Consider the following 23038-nt stretch of genomic DNA (forward strand, 5'->3'; position numbering starts at 1 on the left):
AGCTTTGTTGAGAACATTTTGGTGTTATTTGAGGGTATGGCAAAATGAGCTGCAGATCGAATAATTGTTTTAATGGCAAATGCTTCAGCATTTACATTTTCACAAGGGCGCCTAGTATTAGATAAATATGTTGAAATATTACAGAACTTTGTCCAGTCAGCCTTATCAGTCAAAAATTTAGACCTTGGTTTGATATTGTAAGATTTAGGAATGGAGAGGGAAGTGACTATTGGAAAGTGATCGCTGTTGTGAAGATCATCTATTGTATGTGAAGAAAGTTTTGGTGCTATAAGGGATGAGGCTAGGATAATGTCTGGATGGGTAAAAGTGCCATGTGTAGAGAAGTGTGTTGGGAGCCCATCATTCAAAACGATAAGGTCATGTGAAAGAATTATATCTTCAATGATTTCACCCCTTTTATTCACAGTCAAGGATCCCCAAAGTGGACTCCATGCGTTAAAATCTCCCAAAATAATAATTGGTGTAGTGAATGAATTTAAAATATTAGAAAGTTCTATATAAGAAAAATTCTGATGAGGTGGAATGTAACAGTTAATAATAGTGAATTTAAATCCGATTTCGATTTCTATGGCTAAGCAAGAGATGTTGCTGTTGACAGGAATTTGCTTATGATTTACTGATTTTTTAATAAATATTGCGATACCTTGTTTAGCGCATGTATGTTGAGAGCTATTGTGAAAATAACTAAAGTATTTATTAGGAGGGTAAATCTTTTTATGAATAGGTTTATGAGTTTCTTGAAGTGATATAATTTCTGGTCCAAATTCATTAATAAGAATATTTAAATCAGGGTAGTTATTAAGTAGACCGTTTATGTTCCATTGCAAAATTCGCATAATTTACTCTATCATTTCATTATTTGTTGACGGAGGGGAGAATACTGTAGGTAGTGGAGTGAAAATTGCAGAAGATGTTAGTGCTGGAGATGTAAGGTGAGAGAGCAACGAGGAGATCATTGCTTGTGTTTGAGAGTCATCGACTGATGCTGCTGTTGTGTTTGTTGTAGCATTTGCTGTGGTGTAATTGTTTTCGTTGGTTTCTTTTGTTTCTTTTTCATTATTTTTAGTGATACCTTCATTATTTGTAAATGAGTGAATGAGTTCTGTAGAGGTTATTTGGGTGTTTTTGTTGTTTTCTTGAGAGTTGTTAGAATTATTTTTAGTTATGTTGGCAAATGTAGTGGAGTTTTCAAAGAGAGGAGGAGATGAGTAGGATTTATGTATTTTTATTGCTTCACGCATGGAACATTTTTTGTCTGTTTTTATTGTTATTATTTGTTTCATTTGTAAGAATTTGGGACATGTTTTGTCAGAAGAGGGGTGATTACCTGAGCAATTAACGCAAGAGGTTCGAGAGCAAGCGATAGGTTGGTGAGGGGGGAGAGCACACGTGTCACAAACAGGGGCTTTAGTGCATCTTTTGGTTGTGTGGCCCAAAACTTGACAGCTTTTACACCTCATGGGATTTGGATAATATGGCCTTACCTTGGTTGTGTACCAAGACACTTCGATCTTTTCCGGTAGGTGATATTTATCGAAAGTGAGTAGAACAACACCACTAGGAACCGACTTTTGGTTAATATACTTGGGGAATTTAAAAATTGACACCACACCCTGTTCTTTTAAATGTTCTATGATTTCATCTTCTGCAATTTCGTTAAGGCATGGTGCGTAAATTGTTCCTTTTGTATAGTTAAGGTTATTGTGGAGTTTTATATCTACATCGCAAATGCCATGTAATGTTTTTGTAATTATGAATTTTCTGGCTATTTGTTGGTTTTTAACTAATAATAGAAGATTCCCGTCTCTTAGTTCTGATATATTAATTATTTCACTGCTAATGATCTTTAATGCTCTATGTACAGCAAAACACGAATATTTGCTTATCGGCTTTTGTGAATTTATTGCACTTAACACTAGGTATTTCGGATTGTCTTTTGTTGTTGGAGGGAGATTTGGGAAATCGTTAATGGGAAATGATTGGGTTTTTTTTCTTTTTGGTTTGGGACTTGATGATAACAGGGCAAACCTGTTATCACCAAGAGAGTGTCCCCTTTGGGGCATATTTCTTGTAGTAAACAGTGATTATATATTAGCACTCTATAACACGTGTTTTAAATGAAAAATATGACACTTTAAATATAGTTCAGAGAGAGGGAGTGAAAGAGCAAAAGAAACTCACTAATAGCACCAAACACAACCGTTCGCTTCAGGCATCAGTCGATGACGTAAATTAGATTTATTTATCACTAATTTATTACTTTAATTTGCCAGCATAAACAACGCGTAAATAATCAAAATAAGCAATTTGCATAATATTTATGCGCCGCGTAAAACAAAATAAAATGAAAATTATTTTTTAGACTCAACTATTGCATATAAATATTTAAATAATATGCTTGCACACCTGCACACAAACAGGTATTTACCGTTTTTGTAAAATTTTAATAAACATTTCTGTTTTTTCGAAATTAATTTTCAGACTGCGCCAGCATCAATCCTCGTTAAGCAGTGTGTCAGTAAACAATCGCAATAAATCAAAGCTTGTCAACGCAACTCCCGAGTGTGCGACTGCAACAGCCCACCTGCAGAGCAGCCGCGGCTCACATGCGCTCGTGTGCGTGTCTCCGTGCGCATTTGTGTGTCATTTTGTGGCGTGAACGTGTTAAAAATTAATTTGCATAAATAGCAAATATTTCGTGTTGACAGAGTAAATATTTGCCGGCATATGCAGGTTGCAACGCCAAAAAGTAGGCAATAAATTATAGCGCGTCACAATTGTTGAAATTCCCGACTTTCAACGCATACTTAATGCGAAATTTATGCGTTTATTTATTTATTTGAGTTTTAAAAGAGAAAAAATAATTTTTCGAAAAAAACAACAGAGCGTAATTGATTAATAGCGGTAACAAATTAACAAATGCATAACCGCATAAATAAGTGCATTCGCGTTTGTTTTTGTTGCGGCAACGGCGTATATGAGAAACCGACCTACAGCGCCTGTGCATATGCAATGAATTGTGACCGACCGAGCATTTGCAGCGCTTAAGCAGTGAAACGTTGTACGGCAACACAACAATAAGAGCATTTAAGGCAAACTAAGTGGCGGCGGAAATAAAGTAAATTATAAAAGACAGGAAATTCGTGGAAACGCGGCTTATGAAAATGCGCAGTCAAAGCACCGCAGCAAAAAAGTAAAAGCACTGAAGAAACAATCTTCTATAAAAGCGTAAAATTAAATAACAAAGCCACTTAGCTTAAGCCGCTTTGTTTTTGTTTTGAATGGGCAAAGGCAACGGCAACGGAAGTGGCAACAAAAAGCGCGTATAAAGCAAGTATAAAATTGACGTTGAAAAAGGGAATATAAAAGAAGCTGCAAAAACAAAGCAGTCGTACGTTAATAAAGCACACAAAAAATAATTAAGCAGTGTACAACAAGAACAACAACAACAAACACAGTTACTTATATACACAAGTGCGGCCATTTTCGTAACAATGCGCATCATTTCGCATAGCATACGTTGCGGCGCGCAAGCTTATGCTGCCAGCGCAACGCATACAATAATTAAAAACAGTGCTGCACACCCCACCACCACCAACGTATTGTCAGCCACCAATTCCACCGCTATGAAGCAGTCACAAGCCACCAAAATATTTGCAAACGCTACGTCACACAAGCAGCAACGCCAGGCCGCCACACGGTCCGTTGACGCGTCGCCATTAGCTGTGCCACACACATTGCCAGCTGCCAACGCGTCCACAACTACTACGTTAGCTACACAACGGCCAATGCAGTCGATGTCGCAGACGCTATCAACTACAGCCAAGCCACGTCGTCGCTCCTACGCTGCACAATTCAGCATGAATTGCCCCATTTTAATTGTAATTAGCCTCGCTTGTATCCTGCATGCCGGTCTGCTGTGGCATGGCGCAAGTGCAGCAATCTCAAATCGAGGTAAGTACCGCACACTTATGCCCCGTGATAGCGCGTATATGTATGTATGTTCAAAAGAATTTAATTAAACAATGAAGAAAATAAATTTTGTGTAAGCAAAAAGCGAAAAAGTGTTGATAAAGTGTGTGTGTGTCTGCGTAAATACTCAGCCAGCGCCTTGAGGTATGCAACGCATTTGAATTCACTAGCAAAATTGCCATTATTTATAGGAATTTCGCTGAGTAGACGCGCAAATTCTTCAATTTCCATGCAAATTTAGCGCTTTAGTTGTAGCACTGTCCCAGATTTTGAAACAAAACTTTGGATTTTGCATATTTTTAGTTTTTGCTTGACACATACACTACGCTGAAATGTTTATTTTGCGACTGTGGCGCGTGAAAAATGAAATCAGACAACTGCTAAAGTCGCATAAAACGCGCTTTTCAATGCGCGCGTAAGTGTCTTCATTTATGAAACCGCAAAAAGAAGCAAAAAACAAGCGAAAAACGCTTAAACAAAAGTGCGAAAAAGTGTGTGGCTGTAAATAATACACTACAATGCTACTATATCATGCATATAGAGTAGTAAGAGCACTCAGTGGATAATATAATGGTAGATACATATACACACATATATTTTCATATATATGCCACACATCTATTGCTTAAATCCGCTCCATTTAAGCGTTGCCTTCCACATTTTTTCCATTTACTTCCTGCCTTACTTTATTCAACAACCTTCAGCTTTGAATCTGCTTTGCATCCACTCTAATACACACATACACACACTGCCTCAGATATAAATTCTTAACTTTTTTTGCATTTTTTACCCCCCACTAGCTTTATTTTGCAGTTTCCTTTGTTTACACTCGTAAATGCTTAAATCCTAGTCGTCGGCGAAATAGGTTCCGTAAGCCACGCTTGCCACGCCGCCGGTTCACTTCGCCGTGCATCCGCCTGGCATAGCAAGTAGCTGCAAGTCACGACTGCTTACTTCTAAAACGCATTTACACAAATACCACACACACACCCGCACAGAGAGTTACACTCGCAACCACAATGCGCGCAGATAAACACCAAAAACCACTCGAAAGTTCAAATCCCGCTTTGACGCTGTGTGGCGCATACACTTGAAATTTATTCATACAATTTCATCCACTTCGAAAACTGTACTATATTCAAGTATTGAATTTTAAGAATTTCAGAATATAAATTCAATATTTTTTTCTCACCAAATCTCTTAAATGGATATATTACGAAGACTACACATAGATTAAGAAAGAGCATAAATCTTCGAAACCAAACTCCTAAACTATTCTTAACCTTGCCCTTCAGTGGCCAATATAAAATTAAGTCGTTTTTAACTATATATAGCAGAGTGACAATATTGGCTTGGGACTACTACAGACTACTTCAGTATTAGACTCATCTGCCGGGTGGCGGGTGTCAGCGTAATTGCTAGGAACTGCAAAACTGATGAGCTTGCAAATGCGGGAGTTCGAGGCACAATCTTATCAGACTGGCAACTAGCTGGTGCTAGGGTATTCCTTTAAGTTCTGCTTTGGATCTGGGAACCTCGCATGAGTTCGGTAGGCGATGTTAATGACCAGTAACTGAGCGACTGCGAGATCCTTTTGGCTCATAGTGGAACGTATGAGGTCCACTAAACTACTTGCTCTCAGCTAGATTCAGCGCTATGTAATGATAGGAACCCTTACTGGACACTTTCAAATAGGCTCACTTGCCATGAGACGATGTTGTATGGAGCAAGACGAGATTGAAATATCTAAACACTTTCTTCATTCCTGTACAGCTTTTGCCTCACTGAGGTTGGAATATCTCGGTAGCACAAGATTCAGCAAACCACGTTAATTAGCCCGACAAATTCCTAGCAGACTCAAAGCGCTTCGTCGACTCTGGAATGTCTGAGTTATATATATTTAGGAGTTCACGGTATCGCAAAGGATTGGCGACTATAGCTGGCCAAGTGAGATCCATTGGATTAGACCTTTAACTTAACCTAACCATACCTAATATACATATATAATGTAGTAAAGGGTTAAAGAATATACTTAGAAGCATGAAAGATTTGGTATTAAAGATAAGAATTCAGGAGCGAGATATACTCACATCTGTGCTTTTAGCCTGATATACGAAAAATTATATTTTCTGTTAAGCCAAACACAAAGCTCGTGGTTCGGGGTTTCAAATACTGATCTTGGTAAAAATGGAAGCTTTTTTGGCAGTGGACACCCTTGGACATAATGTATAAACACTGAGTGTATTTCAGAAACTAAATATCTAACGGATGTACATATATCTATACATATAGAACTCGCAAGTTGTTCATTTGGATGGTGCGTTTGTTGACTGGAGATGTTGCAAAATGTCTGACTGCAATCGGTGACACTTGAGTCACTATCATTGAGCTCATGGTGTTCCTAAATGAGTCTCAAGTAAGCTTGGCACGGTTGATATAATACTATTCCTTAACTTTTTCCGACCTAACTACACAATTTCTTTTAGATGAGAACAACACTAGTCTTTGAAGTTATCCCGACTCAGTCGATAGAAGGTTAGGCATTCGCAAAGGTATAGCTGTTCTGGGTTTCCAAACTACAGAACCGGAGGTCTCAAGAGCAATACCCACGTAAAGATTACTTTCCACTAGCCAAAATAATTTTATCGTACGCTCTATCTTCCAAGACCTGAGGTGTTCCCCCATGCAACACTTAAAGCCGCCAAAAGGTCTTCCGTTCTCAGCTGCGCTAGAGCGGTTTAAATGGAAAATAAGTCTATTGAACCTTCCAAATACTGTTCGAAGATAATCATATGAACGTTTCTTCAAGTGCATTAAAGCTCCGACAATGCCTCACTTGCCGTTACAGGGATCTAAGCTGCGACCACAGCACAGCAGCAAGCGCAAGCTGCAAATGGCAACAATTAAGCGGGCAACATTAACTCAATGCGCCACCGCAACGCACTCAACAACAAATTTTTAGCCAGTCGCTAAAGGGTTTGTTGCAAGTAAGTATGTATTTGAGTTGAAGGTGGTTTAAACATGCCGCGCGTCTACAGGCGGTTGCTAATAGTTACTGCACAGTCGACAGCGGTAGTGGGACGATGTGGTTGGTTGTGTGCTGTGTGGTGTTCTGTTGTGCTATGTTGTCTTGTGTTGTGCTATGCTATGTTGTGCTCTACTATATTATACGGTGCAACGCTCACGTAAATATTTATGCCATATTTATGTAGAATGCTAGGCGTAAGGCGTGCGCCATGTTGCAAAGTAAATACTTTTAGCCTCACAGGTAAATTACATTGCGGAAATGAGCTTAAATACCGCCACATTTTGAAGCAGTCTATTTTTCTCTGCGTTGTGCACTCACTTTCAGCGGCAACAACAATTTTGCAAAGCTTGTTTTTATTCCTGCCACAACTACATTAAAAGCTTTACGTACATATGGGTGTGTGTAGCGGTAGTCTGTGGCGCAACTAACTGCAAAAGCTTCGGTGCGCAAACGCAGCTCTCTCTCACTTCCTCCGCATCTGTGTGGCGACTTGATTTTTTATGCATTACGCACTTTGCGCCGGTTTCCTATTTTTCCCTCTCTTCTTCCACAATATTCTTAAAATGCAGTTTGCGTTTCGTTCACTTTTTCCCTTCCGTGTCGCCCTGCCGGAATCACTGCGCCGAACTACGTGCGCTGGTTGCCTGTTGTTTAACTTTTAACTTGACACGTATACATGCTGGCGCCACACAAACTCAGTCGTGAGCGGCACAACCTGAGGAAGTAAATATCAAAACAACTACAACAAGCAGTAGAGACAATTAAAAAGTTATCTGTATGGCAACGCGTGGCAAAATACTTAAATTCTTGCGCAAAGAAAACTGTGCGAGTGTGCACTTTCATTGCAGCCGCTTTACTTTTATTACCGTTATTTTTTGGTTTTTAGGTTACTTGCGCACTTTCGTACGTTTGCCGAAGTGCAGGAAGTTTTACGTTGATCTACTTAACATTAGTGTTTGTACTTTTGCAGTAACTTAAGCTTCTTCCTGAAATGATTTTCTTGTTGTTACAATGAGAGCTGAGAACTGTATTCATAATTTCAGGAATGTCACTCATACGCCCCGCTGGAGCATATATTCGCTGGTCTATTTTGAAACAAAGCTCTTTTATGAACAATTTATTAATTTCGACTATAAATTAGCTAAAGTTCATGAATATTTAGTCCAAAAGTATAGCAAAAATTTAGTGCCGATAGACAACCAGACTAATGGAGTTGCCAAAAGGCTTTCTAATATTTATGAACTTGTGGAACAGTGCTTTAAAGTAACATTGTAAGGCAGTATCATAGTGAAATTTTGCTTGGAAACCAAAGGCACTGTGTACATTCAGTTTTTCAAATAAATTTCCTCATACAATTTGTACAATTCATATCACAGACAGCAGTTGGCTAAGCTCATATTCCATAGAGATGAGTCTCTTTGCCCTCATACACAAAAGTATATACAAACTCCTACAATACAAATGCAAATACAAATACAAAGTTCAGCTAGAACAAAGCACATCCTTGCTATACTTGCAACGCATATGTATACCATTGCCGGGTCAAAGCAAACTCTAAAATTCGCCATGCCAAAAGTAGTACACACGGTACGCCGGAAGCTAAGCGATAGCAACATCTTGGAATTCCGGTTAAAGGCAAACGATTATTTCTTTTTGCCTCACCAGAGTTTTCAATTGCACGTATATCGTTGCATTTTGGCACTCAGATATGTACATATGTATGTAACAGTGCCCCAATTTAGTGCGCTTGCATAAGCGTTCGAAAATTGTTGCAAATTTAATTAAGTTCAACTGCACAGTGTTACAGCTGCTGGAATGAAAGCTTCAAGTAGTATATAGCCATGTAGATTGGAAGAGAGACTATTATTTTTGTATATTATGTATATTGTACAAATCTTGTAACTGATCTTTTGTAGTCGTGTAGCTATGTTACCTCTTTGTCTGTCGGCTGCTTCAACTGGAGACCTGAAGCTAACGAAAGTTTTCGTGCATCCAATTAACTGAATATATTTTAAACCAAAATTTAAGTGTAGATTAGATGTACCGTTGCACTATTCTTCTTCTTCTGGTAGACGTAAATATCACAAACAAAGTGAGTAAGATGTAAACAGAAAAGATAATGGAAAAGTTTCATTAATTTCTAAATAATTTACGGCGAACAGGAAAACATTACCTTAAATAAGGAATAATTAAAATCCGCTATACTTTGTGAAAATTAATTGCTGTCTAGGTAAAATATGCGCCAAGCTGTTTAATACATTGAACGATCACATATAAGTCCAAAAGAGATTCTGTTAACTAGTTCAGATGGGGGTGGGATCATTTATTTTGATCGCTCCACTAAAATTTGCATTTACTATAGCAGAAGATTTATTTTGTTTTTGCTTTTGTAATCGATAAGCCTTCTAAATCCGCTAATCCCATCTTAACTTGTGATTATACAAATATTTGCTTTTTGGTAGTCAAGCGAACAAGCAATGCTTCAGAAACCATATGTGTATCACCGGTATTCCGATTTTGTTTGAAAGCAAATGGTGTTCCGTACTACAATAGAGTTCTAGAAACCATTGAAATTTTGTGGTGTCGTGAAATGTACTACAATGGATTGCATTGAACACACGGAAAGCTTTAAGCTCTTCTGCCACAATCATATGTTTTCTGACATTTTGACATACAGAAAATAAATTAAATTCAAAATAAATTGAAATCAAAAAACAAAATTTGAAAAAAATTATGTGAAAAATATGTAATAATTATAATGGACAATAATTTTTTAAGATTGTTTAGTAACTAAGTCAGGATCAATTTTTCTGCCTGTTATTCATAATTATATTTTGCTTGAATTTATTTGCATCAGCTGATGGATGTAAACATAGTACAATACTACATGTGTGCCACTATGCTGGTATATGGTTTCTTGAGCTTTTATTGTAGTACATATCGTAGTACTGAAACCATATGTCTGTCTTATATATATATATATATATTTGGCGTAGGAACCGCTTTAAGCGATTATAGCCGAATCCACCAGAGCGCGCCACTCATTCCTCCTTTTTGCTTTTTGGCGCCAACTGGAAACACCAAGTGAAGCCAGGTCACTTTGCACTTGGTCTTTCCACCGGAGTGGAGGTCGTCCTCTTCCGCGGTTTCCTCCAGCGGGTACTGCATCGAATACTTTCAGAGCTGGAGTGTTTTCTTCCATCCGTACAACATGACCTAGCCAGCGTAGCCGCTGTCTTTTTATTCGCTGAACTATGTCAATGTCGTCGTATAAATCGTACAGCTCATCGTTCCATCGTCTGCGGTATTCGCCATTGCCAATGTTTAGAGGACCATAAATCTTGCGCAAAACCTTTCTCTCGAAAACCCCAAGAGTCGTCTCATCGGATGTTGTCATCGTCCACGCTTCAGCGCCATACATCAGGACGGGAATAATGAGCGACTTATAGAGTTTGATTTTGGTTCGTCGAGAGAGGACTTTACTTTTCAATTGCCTACTCAGTCCAAAGTAGCACCTGTTGGCAAGAGTGATTCTGCGTTGGATTTCAAGGCTGACATTGTTGGTGTTGTTAATGCTGGTTCCCAGATAAAAGAAATTATCTACAACTTCAAAGTTATGACTGTCAACAGTGACGTGGGAGCCAAGACGCGAGTGCGCTGACTGTTTGTTTGATGACAGGAGATATTTCGTCTTGTCCTCATTCACCACCAGACCCATACGCTTCGCTTCTTTATCTAGTCTGGAAAACGCAGAACAAACGGCGCGGTTGTTGCTTCCGATGATATCAATATCATCGGCATACGCCAGGAGCTGTACACTCTTGTAGAAGATTGTACCCTCTCTATTTAGTTCTGCAGCTCGTATTATTTTTTCCAGCAATAGATTGAAGAAGTCGCACGATAGTGAGTCACCCTGTCTTAGGCATAATAGAAAATAATCTAGGTTGCTTTATATTCTAAATGTTTTAGATCATACATTCCATTTTTTTTAATGAAACTCCTTTATTTGCTGCAGGGTTTCAGCAAAGCAATTATCTATAGAACAGGGTTCCAATCATTCCACTTTTTGTCAGATCTACGTAGCCGAAGGGGTTCCGATTTGTTTAGATTTTTATGTGGGACTCCAATAGTGTAAGTTCATTAAGGGGTTATATACATATATATATATTTTCAAAGTTACAAGCAAATTTGAAAAGGCGTTTCAGAGTGCTTGGAAGTACAAAGTCCGAGCGGCAGCGCATTTTTATCAAAATGGTGTTTTCAAAGTCGGTGACCAACATTACTCGAAAACGGCTAGACCGATTAGTCTGAAATTTTAACACGACCTTCTTAAATATATTTTTTAGTAATTAATCGAAGATTTTTTCTCTCCGATAAATATTTTTTTTTTATAAACAATTTAAGGCCGAAATTTCGGTGAAGAATCGATTTTTTTTTTGAGAAACCGCCATTTTGTCAAAAAAATTTATTTTGCTTATTCCTTCGATTAATTACTAGATTTAACATTATTTTAACAAAATCTGCTTGGTTTTTTAATTTCATATGATCCAGTTCCGAGATATAGTGGTCACCGCAAAACGTCTTTTTGAGAGGAGCTCCTGGAGATCAGCTGTAGCTCTTTTTGAAATAAATATTTTTACTAGTACTAAGTCTTAAAATACAGTTAAAAGATACCATAATATGTGTATAAATTTTTGGATCAATAAATTAAAAAGTTTTCTCAGAAAAAATTCTAGAAAATTCACTTTTTTTCGGCCGTCTAACTGTATATAACCCCTTGAATTTCTACTTTTATTGAAAAATGTGAAACACAGGAAAAATGCGCACAATTGATATTTTCACAAGTAAAAACAAACAAAAATCAAAGGCTGCTTGGATTTTAAACAATTTTCATTTATTCGAATAGTGACAGTATAACTATTCGAATAACCGCAGTAGAACGACTATTCGAATAGTCGTAACATTGCGACTTATCGAATAGTGCTAACCGGTTAATATTCGTACGAGCGGTTACAAACCGGATATTCGAATAATTGGTTTTCAGGTTAATCGAATAATTTTAAAAGCCCTACACTGAAGGCTTAATAAAGGGTGATTTTTTAAGAGCTTGATAACTTTTTAAAAAAAAAAAAACGCATAAAATTTGCAAAATCTCATCGGTTCTTTATTTGAAACGTTAGATTGGTTCATGACATTTACTTTTTGAAGATAATTTCATTTAAATGTTGACCGCGGCTGCGTCTTAGGTGGTCCATTCGGAAAGTCCAATTTTGGGCAACTTTTTCGAGCATTTCGGCCGGAATAGCCCGAATTTCTTCGGAAATGTTGTCTTCCAAAGCTGGAATAGTTGCTGGCTTATTTCTGTAGACTTTAGACTTGACGTAGCCCCACAAAAAATAGTCTAAAGGCGTTAAATCGCATGATCTTGGTGGCCAACTTACGGGTCCATTTCTTGAGATGAATTGTTCTCCGAAGTTTTCCCTCAAAATGGCCATAGAATCGCGAGCTGTGTGGCATGTAGCGCCATCTTGTTGAAACCACATGTCAACCAAGTTCAGTTCTTCCATTTTTGGCAACAAAAAGTTTGTTAGCATCGAACGATAGCGATCGCCATTCACCGTAACGTTGCGTCCAACAGCATCTTTGAAAAAATACGGTCCAATGATTCCACCAGCGTACAAACCACACCAAACAGTGCATTTTTCGGGATGCATGGGCAGTTCTTGAACGGCTTCTGGTTGCTCTTCACCCCAAATGCGGCAATTTTGCTTATTTACGTAGCCATTCAACCAGAAATGAGCCTCATCGCTGAACAAAATTTGTCGATAAAAAAGCGGATTTTCTGCCAACTTTTCTAGGGCCCATTCACTGAAAATTCGACGTTGTGGCAGATCGTTCGGCTTCAGTTCTTGCACGAGCTGTATTTTATACGGTTTTACACCAAGATCTTTGCGTAAAATCTTCCATGTGGTCGAATAACACAAACCCAATTGCTGCGAACGGCGACGAATCGACATTTCACGGTCTTCAGCCACACTCTCAGAAACAGACGCAATATTCTCTTCTGTACGCACTGTACGCATTCGTGTGGTTGGTTTAATGTCCAATAAAGTAAACTGAGTGCGAAACTTGGTCACAATCGCATTAATTGTTTGCTCACTTGGTCGATTATGTAGACCATAAATCGGACGTAAAGCGCGAAACACATTTCGAACCGAACACTGATTTTGGTAATAAAATTCAATGATTTGCAAGCGTTGCTCGTTAGTAAGTCTATTCATGATGAAATGTCAAAGCATACTGAGCATCTTTCTCTTTGACACCATGTCTGAAATCCCACGTGATCTGTCAAATACTAATGCATGAAAATCCTAACCTCAAAAAAATCACCCGTTATAACCTTATATGAAGCTCCTTCAAACTTCATATATTCAAAAGTTATTAATTCCAGCTGATTGTCCATATTTATTGGGAAAATATTTTTTTACGTCACGAATGTACTCGATTACGATTATATATGAATGTATTATTAAGTCATATCAATAAGACTTGTCTAAATTGTACCCACGAACTCACTGGTGTGTTTGAAACTTAAAAGCAGTAGCGGGAGCAGTTTTTAATTAATCTTTTGTCTCACTTATGTCTAAGGCTATGCTCTCCAATTTTCATATTTTATTACAAAAAAGGAAAACAATACTCTACAGGCCTACCCAAACCCAGTGCACACCTCTTCAGCTACAAAGCACAGAGAAATTAAACGCGTCTCGCTGTCAAACATAATTACAACTTTGAAACTCTTCAACTAAGCGAATATTTCATTTCCCTTTGAGTACGCAATTGATTTGGCGCAAACGAGCCGAAAGTTATTTAGGCCCGCCGTCCCAACCTCCACGCTAAAATAGTGCACGCGCCAATGAAACGCTTCTACATACCGACAAACAGATTAATATGCCGCATAAATAGCAACAAAATGCTTGTATTTAAATCCACAACAATGTAGTAATATTTGCAGCGGTGATTTTCGCCGCTTGTGACAGCTGATGCAGAAAAGCCGAAACCGAATTTGTGTGCGCATTCGGGAAACATTATAAATTAGCAGCAACATTTGGCGGCGGCGGCGACTTTTTATCGGCAGCGCGGCGGATGTGTTGTTAGTGGGTCGGTGGGTTTGTGGGTTTGTGGAACTGTGAGATTCTGGCAGAGATTTGCCAATTACTTTCGTGGGAATTGTCTGCTGTGTCATTTGTGTCAGATATACTTGCTTGTTTAATTCTTACGTTTTTGCAGCGCTGCTTGCCGCTTTGAGTTGGGTTAGCTGCTTTTCTAATAATTCTTTCAACTTCTAAGCAGTTGTAATTGCTGTACCCAGTCGTCGTGAATGTTTTAATTATGTCTTATCTACATTTACAAACATGTTATTCAACTTTTTTTGTTGTTATTGCAGTGATTTTTGTTTATGACGATCGCAAATTGCTAGTTGCCACTTAATGTTGCAGCATAACATCGCACAAAAGTCAGCCGAAATTGATTTTCTTTGTTCTGCCATCAAGTTTTGCCATTCTACTAAACTAAATAGCTAACAACTACTGGCATATAGCTCTTTATATATTTATATATACTTATATATATTGCATGCATGTGGCAACCACCGCACCATGTTGCCATCGTTGCCGCTTTTAGTCGCGCGTAATTAATAAATTTCGGTTTTCAGCGATTTAATTGAGTGGAAATGTTTTTGAAAAGTTGCTCTGACAACAAACAAAGAAAAGCAATTTTACACGCTTTGCTGCTGGCAGCTAACGGTTATTCATTAACTATTTGTTGCTATACTATGTCTACACAGACATAATACCTTACGATTCTCTTCTCTTTTATTGTTGTTATTGAGCGGCTCACTCGTCTTTGTTGTAATGGCTGCTTTCTAAGCTTCAGTGATTTTAGTTGGTTGCTTGTTGTTAAATGTTTTTGTTGTCATATATTTACTGTTCTCGTTTGCTAATATAAGCTGCGTAAGCAATTTTAAGCACTTTGAGCACATTCGATTCGCTACGCAGCTTGTGAGAGTGTGTGTGTGTGTGGAGCCTTGGAGGTATTAGTGAAGGCTGCACTTAAGCCGCTAGTAAAATTTACTACATACAATCGTTTATGTCTTAAGCTGAGCGCTTAACCGTTGTATGTGACTGGGATAAAGATTCTTCACTGTCAGTTATTACATAGTCATGTGTTTTTATTGCGAAAGGTAGTCAAACTCTATAGCTAAAGTACAATGATAGTATCCTTTGTGCATAAAATTCACTTTCAGCTTAACAGTTTTGACACTTTAAACACTTTAGATTTATGGCGGAGATCTTAAAACACACTTGACAAGCATCATTTTAGTATTTATTGGAAGCAGAGATTAATTAATTCTTGTGTCCTGTTATTGGTAACCTTGTATCTTGTGTCAAAACACACAAATATTACAGACAGACAGATTAGATGAGTCGTCCTGGAATACTTATATCTGAAATCCGTTCAACGCTTATATTTTTTTCACATTCTCGTTAGATGCCATTAAATATCCTCACTCTTCCGATACAGATACCACGTGAAAATTTTGACTTTCGAATCCAAATATAATCCTATTTTCAACTATCATATTAATATTCCTTTTTTTTTTCTAATAGAAAAGATGTCCTTTGCAGAGTGTAGACGCCATATAAACCCCAGAGAGGTTTACCCAATAGCTTAGTGGTTAGCGAAAAACCTGCGAGAGGCATGGAAAAGGCTTCCTCAATACCCCACTCACCATTCCTCACCAAAAAACTTCTGGAATCCTCTATTTCATGCAAAAGAAGGAAGAGCTCGCCCTAGAATGTATCGTTATATACTTCTGACGATAAATCGGGAACATTCTACCAATTTTCCATTCCGCGCATTGTTTATTGAAGTAATTAGCTCTATTTTAGCTTTAGAATCGACATTAGCCGACTAAAGAAGTTCGTAACAGATTCCAAGCGTTTTGCTGAATTTTAAGGGTTTTCGGGATTCTTCGGGAGTTTTCTAGACACAATTGACAGCGCGCTAAGCTGTCTAAGTGAAATCTTCTGTATATGCAGAGATCTGCCTACAAACCTTACCTAACCTAGTCTCGATGACCAGGGTTGATATCTTAATCCGAACTAATACAAACGAATTGGGAGTACTTAGCCGAATGCCTAAGAATTTTTATAATATTCATATCGATGGTAATTTTCTAAGATATTCGACTGAACTGAGTCTCACATTTTAGAGAACTGAGTTCTACATCAAGCATGCCTATTTGCTTCTTGGAGCCAATAGTCCAGATTTCAACTAATTGGGTTTCATTAAATTTAGAATCTTGCAGAACTCTCTTCTCAGTACCAACTATTTCGTTTTTAATTCTAAAATTTTTATATGAGAAGTAGACCATCCACAGCAGAATTTGTTCGACGAACGTATTCGGTTCGATGAAATTTTCACCGTTGGTGTTAGTGTTCATGTTCAAATTTGTGTTGTTGACATTTTGTTCGAGAAAAAGATAAATGATTCCAAATTGGTTGTGTTCGAGCGAACATAGACGACAATGGATGGCTATGTTGGCACGAACATCGTTGGTTCGCGACTTCATAAGTAGTTTGTTGTTGTGATATATATTTAAAACATAACCTAATTTTTGTGCTATACCAGTTATATAAGTACGTATCTATGACATTTCTCTATCGCAAATTATGAGTAACTAACACTAAATATTTGGTGTCAATAGCTGCCATCTACACTTTGTTTAACACACTCGCGCTGAAGTGCAGAAAATGGCGAAAAAGTAAGACTCGAATATCGAAAAATGGGGCAGCATTTGGCTAAAGTGACACCCCCACATTCTATTAATAAAAGCAACGAGTAAAAGCATTTATTACTTGCCACAAACTGTATGTATTTCGAAGTAGAAAAAAGTGATAAAAAGTAGCACAAGTGCACTTGTAATTAGAAAACTTAAAAACCATTACCAAAGCAACAAACACACACACATGCTAACCAGAGCGCAACTGGCAACACTCATCCTCGTTAATTTGTCATATATGTATACATGTGTGTGTGTGTGTTGGTATATGGAGTGCCGTTAGTGTAACGCTTTGCCTCATTTGTTGATTCGCTCATTTCAACCGAGTTCGCTTTGAGGTCAACACCAGCGAGCAGCGCATTTAAATTCATGACTTTGCACAAAACTCTACACTGGCAATCCTTTGATTCAACAAAACTTTTCATGTTCCACATTATGTGGAAGGCACACACACACACATATATATATATGTGTGAGTATGTATGTGTATGTGCGCGTATGCATTATAAATTTCACTTTGTTTTTGTAATTTTTGTTGTCGGTAAATGAGCGCAAATAGAGTGAAAGCAATCTCTCGTCGTCGTTGTTGTTGTTGTTGTTGGTTAGATGATTATTGAAAATCTAATGGAGTTGCAGTTTTGTACAGCAATATGAATGAGAGGGAAATCAGCACACACACACACATACAAGCACTCGACACAAACTGCTTCTTGTAAGCAAACACTCAAATTTGTTTACAGTTTTAAAATGGAGCGTAAAGCATATATTGACTTCTGTTGGTTGCTGTTTAAAAAATGATATGGAAGCTCTTATTCGATTTTTGACATCATGTAAAACTACATTAATGATATTGATTGCGGGTAAATTAAGTTAAATAATGGTATATGAATTTCAAAAAAAAAACTACAATTTAACAAGTCACACCAACAATTTTAATCCAAATGGAGTCGAGATAAAAAATGTATCACATTTTTATTAACAGTTCGATGGAAGGAGTTGTAGAGACAGCGATTTAGTACTTGAACCATTCGTTGATATCAATCAATTGCAGAGCGCCAAAAATTAGAAAAAAAAATTAAAAAAACCCTACTTCTCTTTGGATTCTCTACTCTCTTCAGCTACTCGCCGTTTGCAACATAAACCGCGTAAATTCTGTATATCATTGTTAGGACTTTACGGTTCCAACATTTAAAAAATGCCTTCAGTCTGTTTATTATACTAAAGGGTGATCCATTTCTAGGTTCCCTAATAAAAAAAACACAGAAAACTCAAATTTAACGTCGAATGTTTATTGTCCTTCGAAAGAACATTCTTTGGAATTTATTCGAGTCATCTATTTTTTGAAGATTGTCTCTTTCAAATGTAGGCCGCGGCTACGTCTCATATGGTATGGAGCATTTCAGCGAATGACACGCATAATGTTTTGCTCCAAGGCCTGAATCGAAGCGGAATTGTCCGCATATACTGTAGACTTTATATATCCCCCAAGAAAAAGTCTAACGGTGTGATATGACACGATCTTGGTGGCCGATCGACCGGCCCAAAGTGTGAAATTATCTGTTCACCGAAGAGTACTCTCAAAAAATCTATTGATTGATATGATGTGCGGGAAGTGGTGCCGTCGAAACCAAATGTCGCCGAGATCACGAGCATCAATTTCAGGTCAGGTCCGATAACAGTCGCCATTGACGGTTATGTTCTCACCGGCGTTATTTTTGAAGACATATGGGCCGATGATCGCTTCGGTCCACAAATCACACCAAACCGTTTTTTTTTTTCTGGATAAAATGGCAGTTCTAGAATCTCTTGTCATTGAACTAGTCATTGAACCAGTAATGGTCCTAATCGCCAAACAGAATTTCGAACGTCGGATCTTCTTGGAACTTTTCAAGAGCCCATAGAGCGAAGAGATATCGCTTGGGAAGGTCGAGCTGCTTTGTACGCTTTCAATTTAAGATCTCGACGTAAAATAGGCCAAGACGTTCCATACATTAGATCAAGTTGCTGCGAACGGTGCATAATCGACTGTACACGATCTTCGTGTACACTCTCAACTATGGCTGCTATATTTTCATCACTGCGTTCTGGACGTGGTCTATTCAGTCAAATATTATCCAATAATGATTGTGTTGTGAATAGTATGCCATAAGTTGAGTGAAGCGCTCGAAACACATTTATTTGAACGTTACTAATCTAACTAAACTAACATCAGTACCATAAAGATCAGGTTATACTAAAATTTTAGTGATATTTTGCATATTCTGCAAACGAATTTACATTCTTAAAAATACAAAATTCTCGTGGATTATACCACTAAAATAACAGAAAAATACTATGTGTTACTTACACACATTTATGCATAAACGATAACCAGTCAAAAAGTCCTGCACTTTTTATTGAACGCCATTTTGTTGGTTGAAAAGAAAATGATAAAAAAGGCGAAAATTCACTACCTGCCATCTATAGAAACAGAAAATAAACTACACCATAAATATTTATTGTGGCTTATTTCATTTTATTGCCATCACTACTTTATATGTTCAAAAAAAAAAATATACAAAAAGAAAGCAACTCCAGAAGTGTCTGCGCAGAATATCGACTTCGCTATGAAGTCAAATGTGCACCTTGGCAATAACTTTTTATGGCAATCCCTTACCCTGGGCCACATGCACATACACGCAATTTATAGACGAGACGTAGTATAGATGGTGCAATAAAAAACTGTTTTTGTCGTAACAAAAGTCAATCGCCACAATGTACGAGATGTGCATGCGCATATGTGTGTATGTGTAAGTGGGTGAATAACTGTCGTAGCATTCTTTGTAAATTTGCATTAGCTCAGCAAAGTAGATTTACGTCTTTCACAGTGCAAATGCTCACCTACACTAGGTACACTTAGGTACTTATAAGCTACAGTAAGCTTAAATTTTGTCTTTAAATATTTATGTTCACAAGTTTATGAGTCAGTACTTGGTAGATTTTGTGCTTAAGATGGCTGTATTTTTTTTATCAAATAATTGTCCTAGAATCTTAAGATTAGATACGTCTTCAATTGCTGGTATAACGCCATCGAAATCAAACAGAATGATGAAGTATAAGATAAGATTGATCTAAACGCTAGCTTACGAATGAGAAAATTACATATGGCTCACATATTGACTCTGAGTCATCAACCAGAGTTTTTTTCAGATTTCTTCTTTCAAACTGATAGAATAACTACTATTACTATTACGGTATACATAGTAAGAAAGGAATGGAGACAAATGAGCTTAGATGTCCGCCGACTCTAATAAGCTGTCGGAACAGTCAGCTTAATTACATTCGCAAGCCTTATACATATATGGATTTCAAAGAAGAGCATAGATAGTTTCTGATTAAGATCTTTGACCATGTGAGACTATTCTCAAACTAACAAATCACCTACAAAAAAGTTTGTGGATAAATTCACAAGATGCAGAAAGTGTTTTTCGATGAAATTCAAAAGATCTGTTGGGTTTGGTTGGTTGTTGAGTGATCCTGACCGCACTTAGGCCATAGTTGGACCTAATGTGCTCCCCAGAGGTACTCTGATAAGCGTCACCTACACAACTCGGTCGATTTGACAAAACTTCTATGTTTTGTCCATCCCAGCTGCCCAATATCTCTTAGGTTAGAGTATTGGGAGCCTTGGAAAGTATCAATTCTTAACCGAATGAAGACTGCGCAATCGCAAAAATAATGTTCTAAGGTCTCTTAATTCTCCGTGCACGCTCTGCATTCGCCCTCGATTCTACTATACCAAGTCTCTGCAGGTGGCCTCTTAAAGTTAAGTGCGCAGTGATGATCCCTCCAAGACCTGAGATGTTTCCCTAGCCTGCTTTAGGCAGTGCTTGAGTAATCTGAAAGGTGTAGGAAAATTTAAGCAATTTGGGTTCCCGTCTGCCACTGAGCACTCCTATTCATCCACCTTTTCATTTTCTTCTATGCCTATATGACCAGGTACACAGTTTATATTAACTGAGTTTTCTCCGGCTAGTCTATTAATTGCCTATTTGTTTGATCTAATGTAGTAAGACTTTCTGTGGGCGCGGGAGAAATGTCAAGGTTTTCAGAAGGGGAATATTATTATATATAAATATATCTATCTGCCCCGCTTATCTTAAGGAGCTTAGGCTTTAAAGGTATACGATTTTGAATTTTTTTTAATTGAGTGGATTGAATCCTCTTCACTTTTGTATTTCCAAAGAATTTACTTTGATTTCCAAATCTTGAAAATATATCAAAATTCATATCTTCTATCGTCTATAGATATTGGAGAGCATGCTCAGCTCAGCAAGTCATAATTTATATGGATAGATAGAATCTAGGGAGGGTAATCGTTTTCTAAAAACCAGCAGGTTTTTTAATTTTATTCGCTGGAATACTAAACATTACTGTCCTGAAGTAATTATTTCATGAGACAGAATTGAGAGCATTAAAATATACAAATATAACTGGATGTCAACTATGATATGAGATGACTTCCAGAATGTTGCATAAACCGCCAGTTTATGATTGCGAAGATCCTCATAAATCTACTGCGTACTGCTTTTGGAGAATATTTTATTGCACTATTGACCATAATAATTTGAATTTTTTTATATTTCTCGAATTAGGGACCATCGATGTAATACGACATCTCAAAAGTTCACATAAAATAATACTCCCATTAAAATATGAGAAAATCATAATAAATTGAAATTCCCGTCACATTTCAAATAAATCAGAGCAAAATTTTAGAAAGGGAATTTCATTTGACTGATACACTTTTCTATATCTTTTATTTAATATTTGTCATTTTGATTTGATGAGCGAAGCTTTAAAAAAATATGAAATAATAAAGAATTAATTTATTAAAATATTTTCATTATTATTATTCAACTTTACACTACAACGAATATATTTGCCTAAGCCAATGCAAAGCGGCAAAATTTAAAGTAAATATAAGTAATATAAAGAAAATATTGCATTTACCGTTATGCGCGCACAGAGTAGCCGCTGGCAAAGCGCACACACACACACACAACCAACAGATATTAACGCGGTCATTAGCAACTGACAATGCTGGCGCGCATTTTACCGGCGAACAATAGACGGAATTTTTGGTGGTTGCCATTATACCGTTACTCGACACGAGTACAAGCAGACCGCATGACTTCCTATTGGCAACCGCAGTGTTTTGTACGAAATGTATATTTTATAAGAATACTGTAAGAAGAAGCGGTTGCGGCACAAGCCCCAGCCAGGGTAGCCATTAGCGGCGCTTCATTGTTTTGGCTTTTCCACTTAATTTTTGCGCACAAGACTCACCGCCTGCTTCGCTGCCTTGGATTCATTAAAAAATGATTATGTTTTCAGCGCACAGAAATGTTTGTATATATGTATATATGTTTGTATTGCATGGAATTTCAAATATGCGCTTATCAACACATATTCTTGTGGTAATTTTCCCAAGATGCTTTTGGCGCGCTTGCTTTTTTATAAAATCCCGTTGAATTTCATTACATTTCATTTCGGAAGCAGCGACGCCATTGTGAAACCTAACTGCCACAATATGCAACGGGGTGTGTGTGTGTATGTATGTGAATATAATGATATGCAAATGTGTTTGTGTGTTTGTGAGTGCGCGTGTGCCGCAAGTACAAACCATTTTACATTTCAATTGCTGTTTTTGCCATTCTCCATTCATTCGCTGGCTTGTATTATGTGGCATGCAACACGCCACCCCAGCAGCGTGTGTCTTCACATTAGCGCTTAGTGTTGTTGTTGTTGTTTTTCATTCCACATTACTTTTCGTTTCATTTCCGCTCGCTGCTCAATATTGTACCGTTTCTACTTTCTTTTCTTTTCATTTGCTTTTTTTTTGTACTTTTTTGTTTGTGGTGTCACTTGTATTGCTACTTTGTCATATTTTCCTTTTGTGGCTCATTCAAAAATTCAATTTCATTCAACGTGGCAAACAACGGCACGGCAACAACAAAAACAATGAGCGCGGATATGAATTGTCGCAAAAGAAACGCAAAAACCTAACAACCAGCAACAACAACAACGCTTGTTTTGCGCGTTGACTGCCATGGCAAAGAGTGGCGAGTGGGCCAGGTGGTGAGTTTCAACACATTTGCACGCCAAGTGCCGCAAATATCATGAACCGCAACACG

The 23038-nt window shown here is 37.6% G+C and overlaps 1 protein-coding gene across 1 annotated transcript in view; it reads left to right on the forward strand.

Moving 5' to 3' along the window:
- The window catches only part of LOC105209508 (limbic system-associated membrane protein), a 229007-nt gene that overhangs the window by 44412 nt on the left and 161557 nt on the right, over positions 1-23038 (forward strand). Inside the window, exon 2 of the mRNA XM_054228208.1 lies at positions 2503-3975. Within this exon, the coding sequence (XP_054084183.1) occupies positions 3516-3975 (460 nt within the window). The 5' untranslated portion in view covers positions 2503-3515. The remainder of the gene's footprint in view (positions 1-2502; positions 3976-23038) is intronic.

This window comes from Zeugodacus cucurbitae, chromosome 2 (assembly GCF_028554725.1).
Source record: "Zeugodacus cucurbitae isolate PBARC_wt_2022May chromosome 2, idZeuCucr1.2, whole genome shotgun sequence".
In the NCBI taxonomy this organism is placed as follows: domain Eukaryota; kingdom Metazoa; phylum Arthropoda; class Insecta; order Diptera; family Tephritidae; genus Zeugodacus; species Zeugodacus cucurbitae.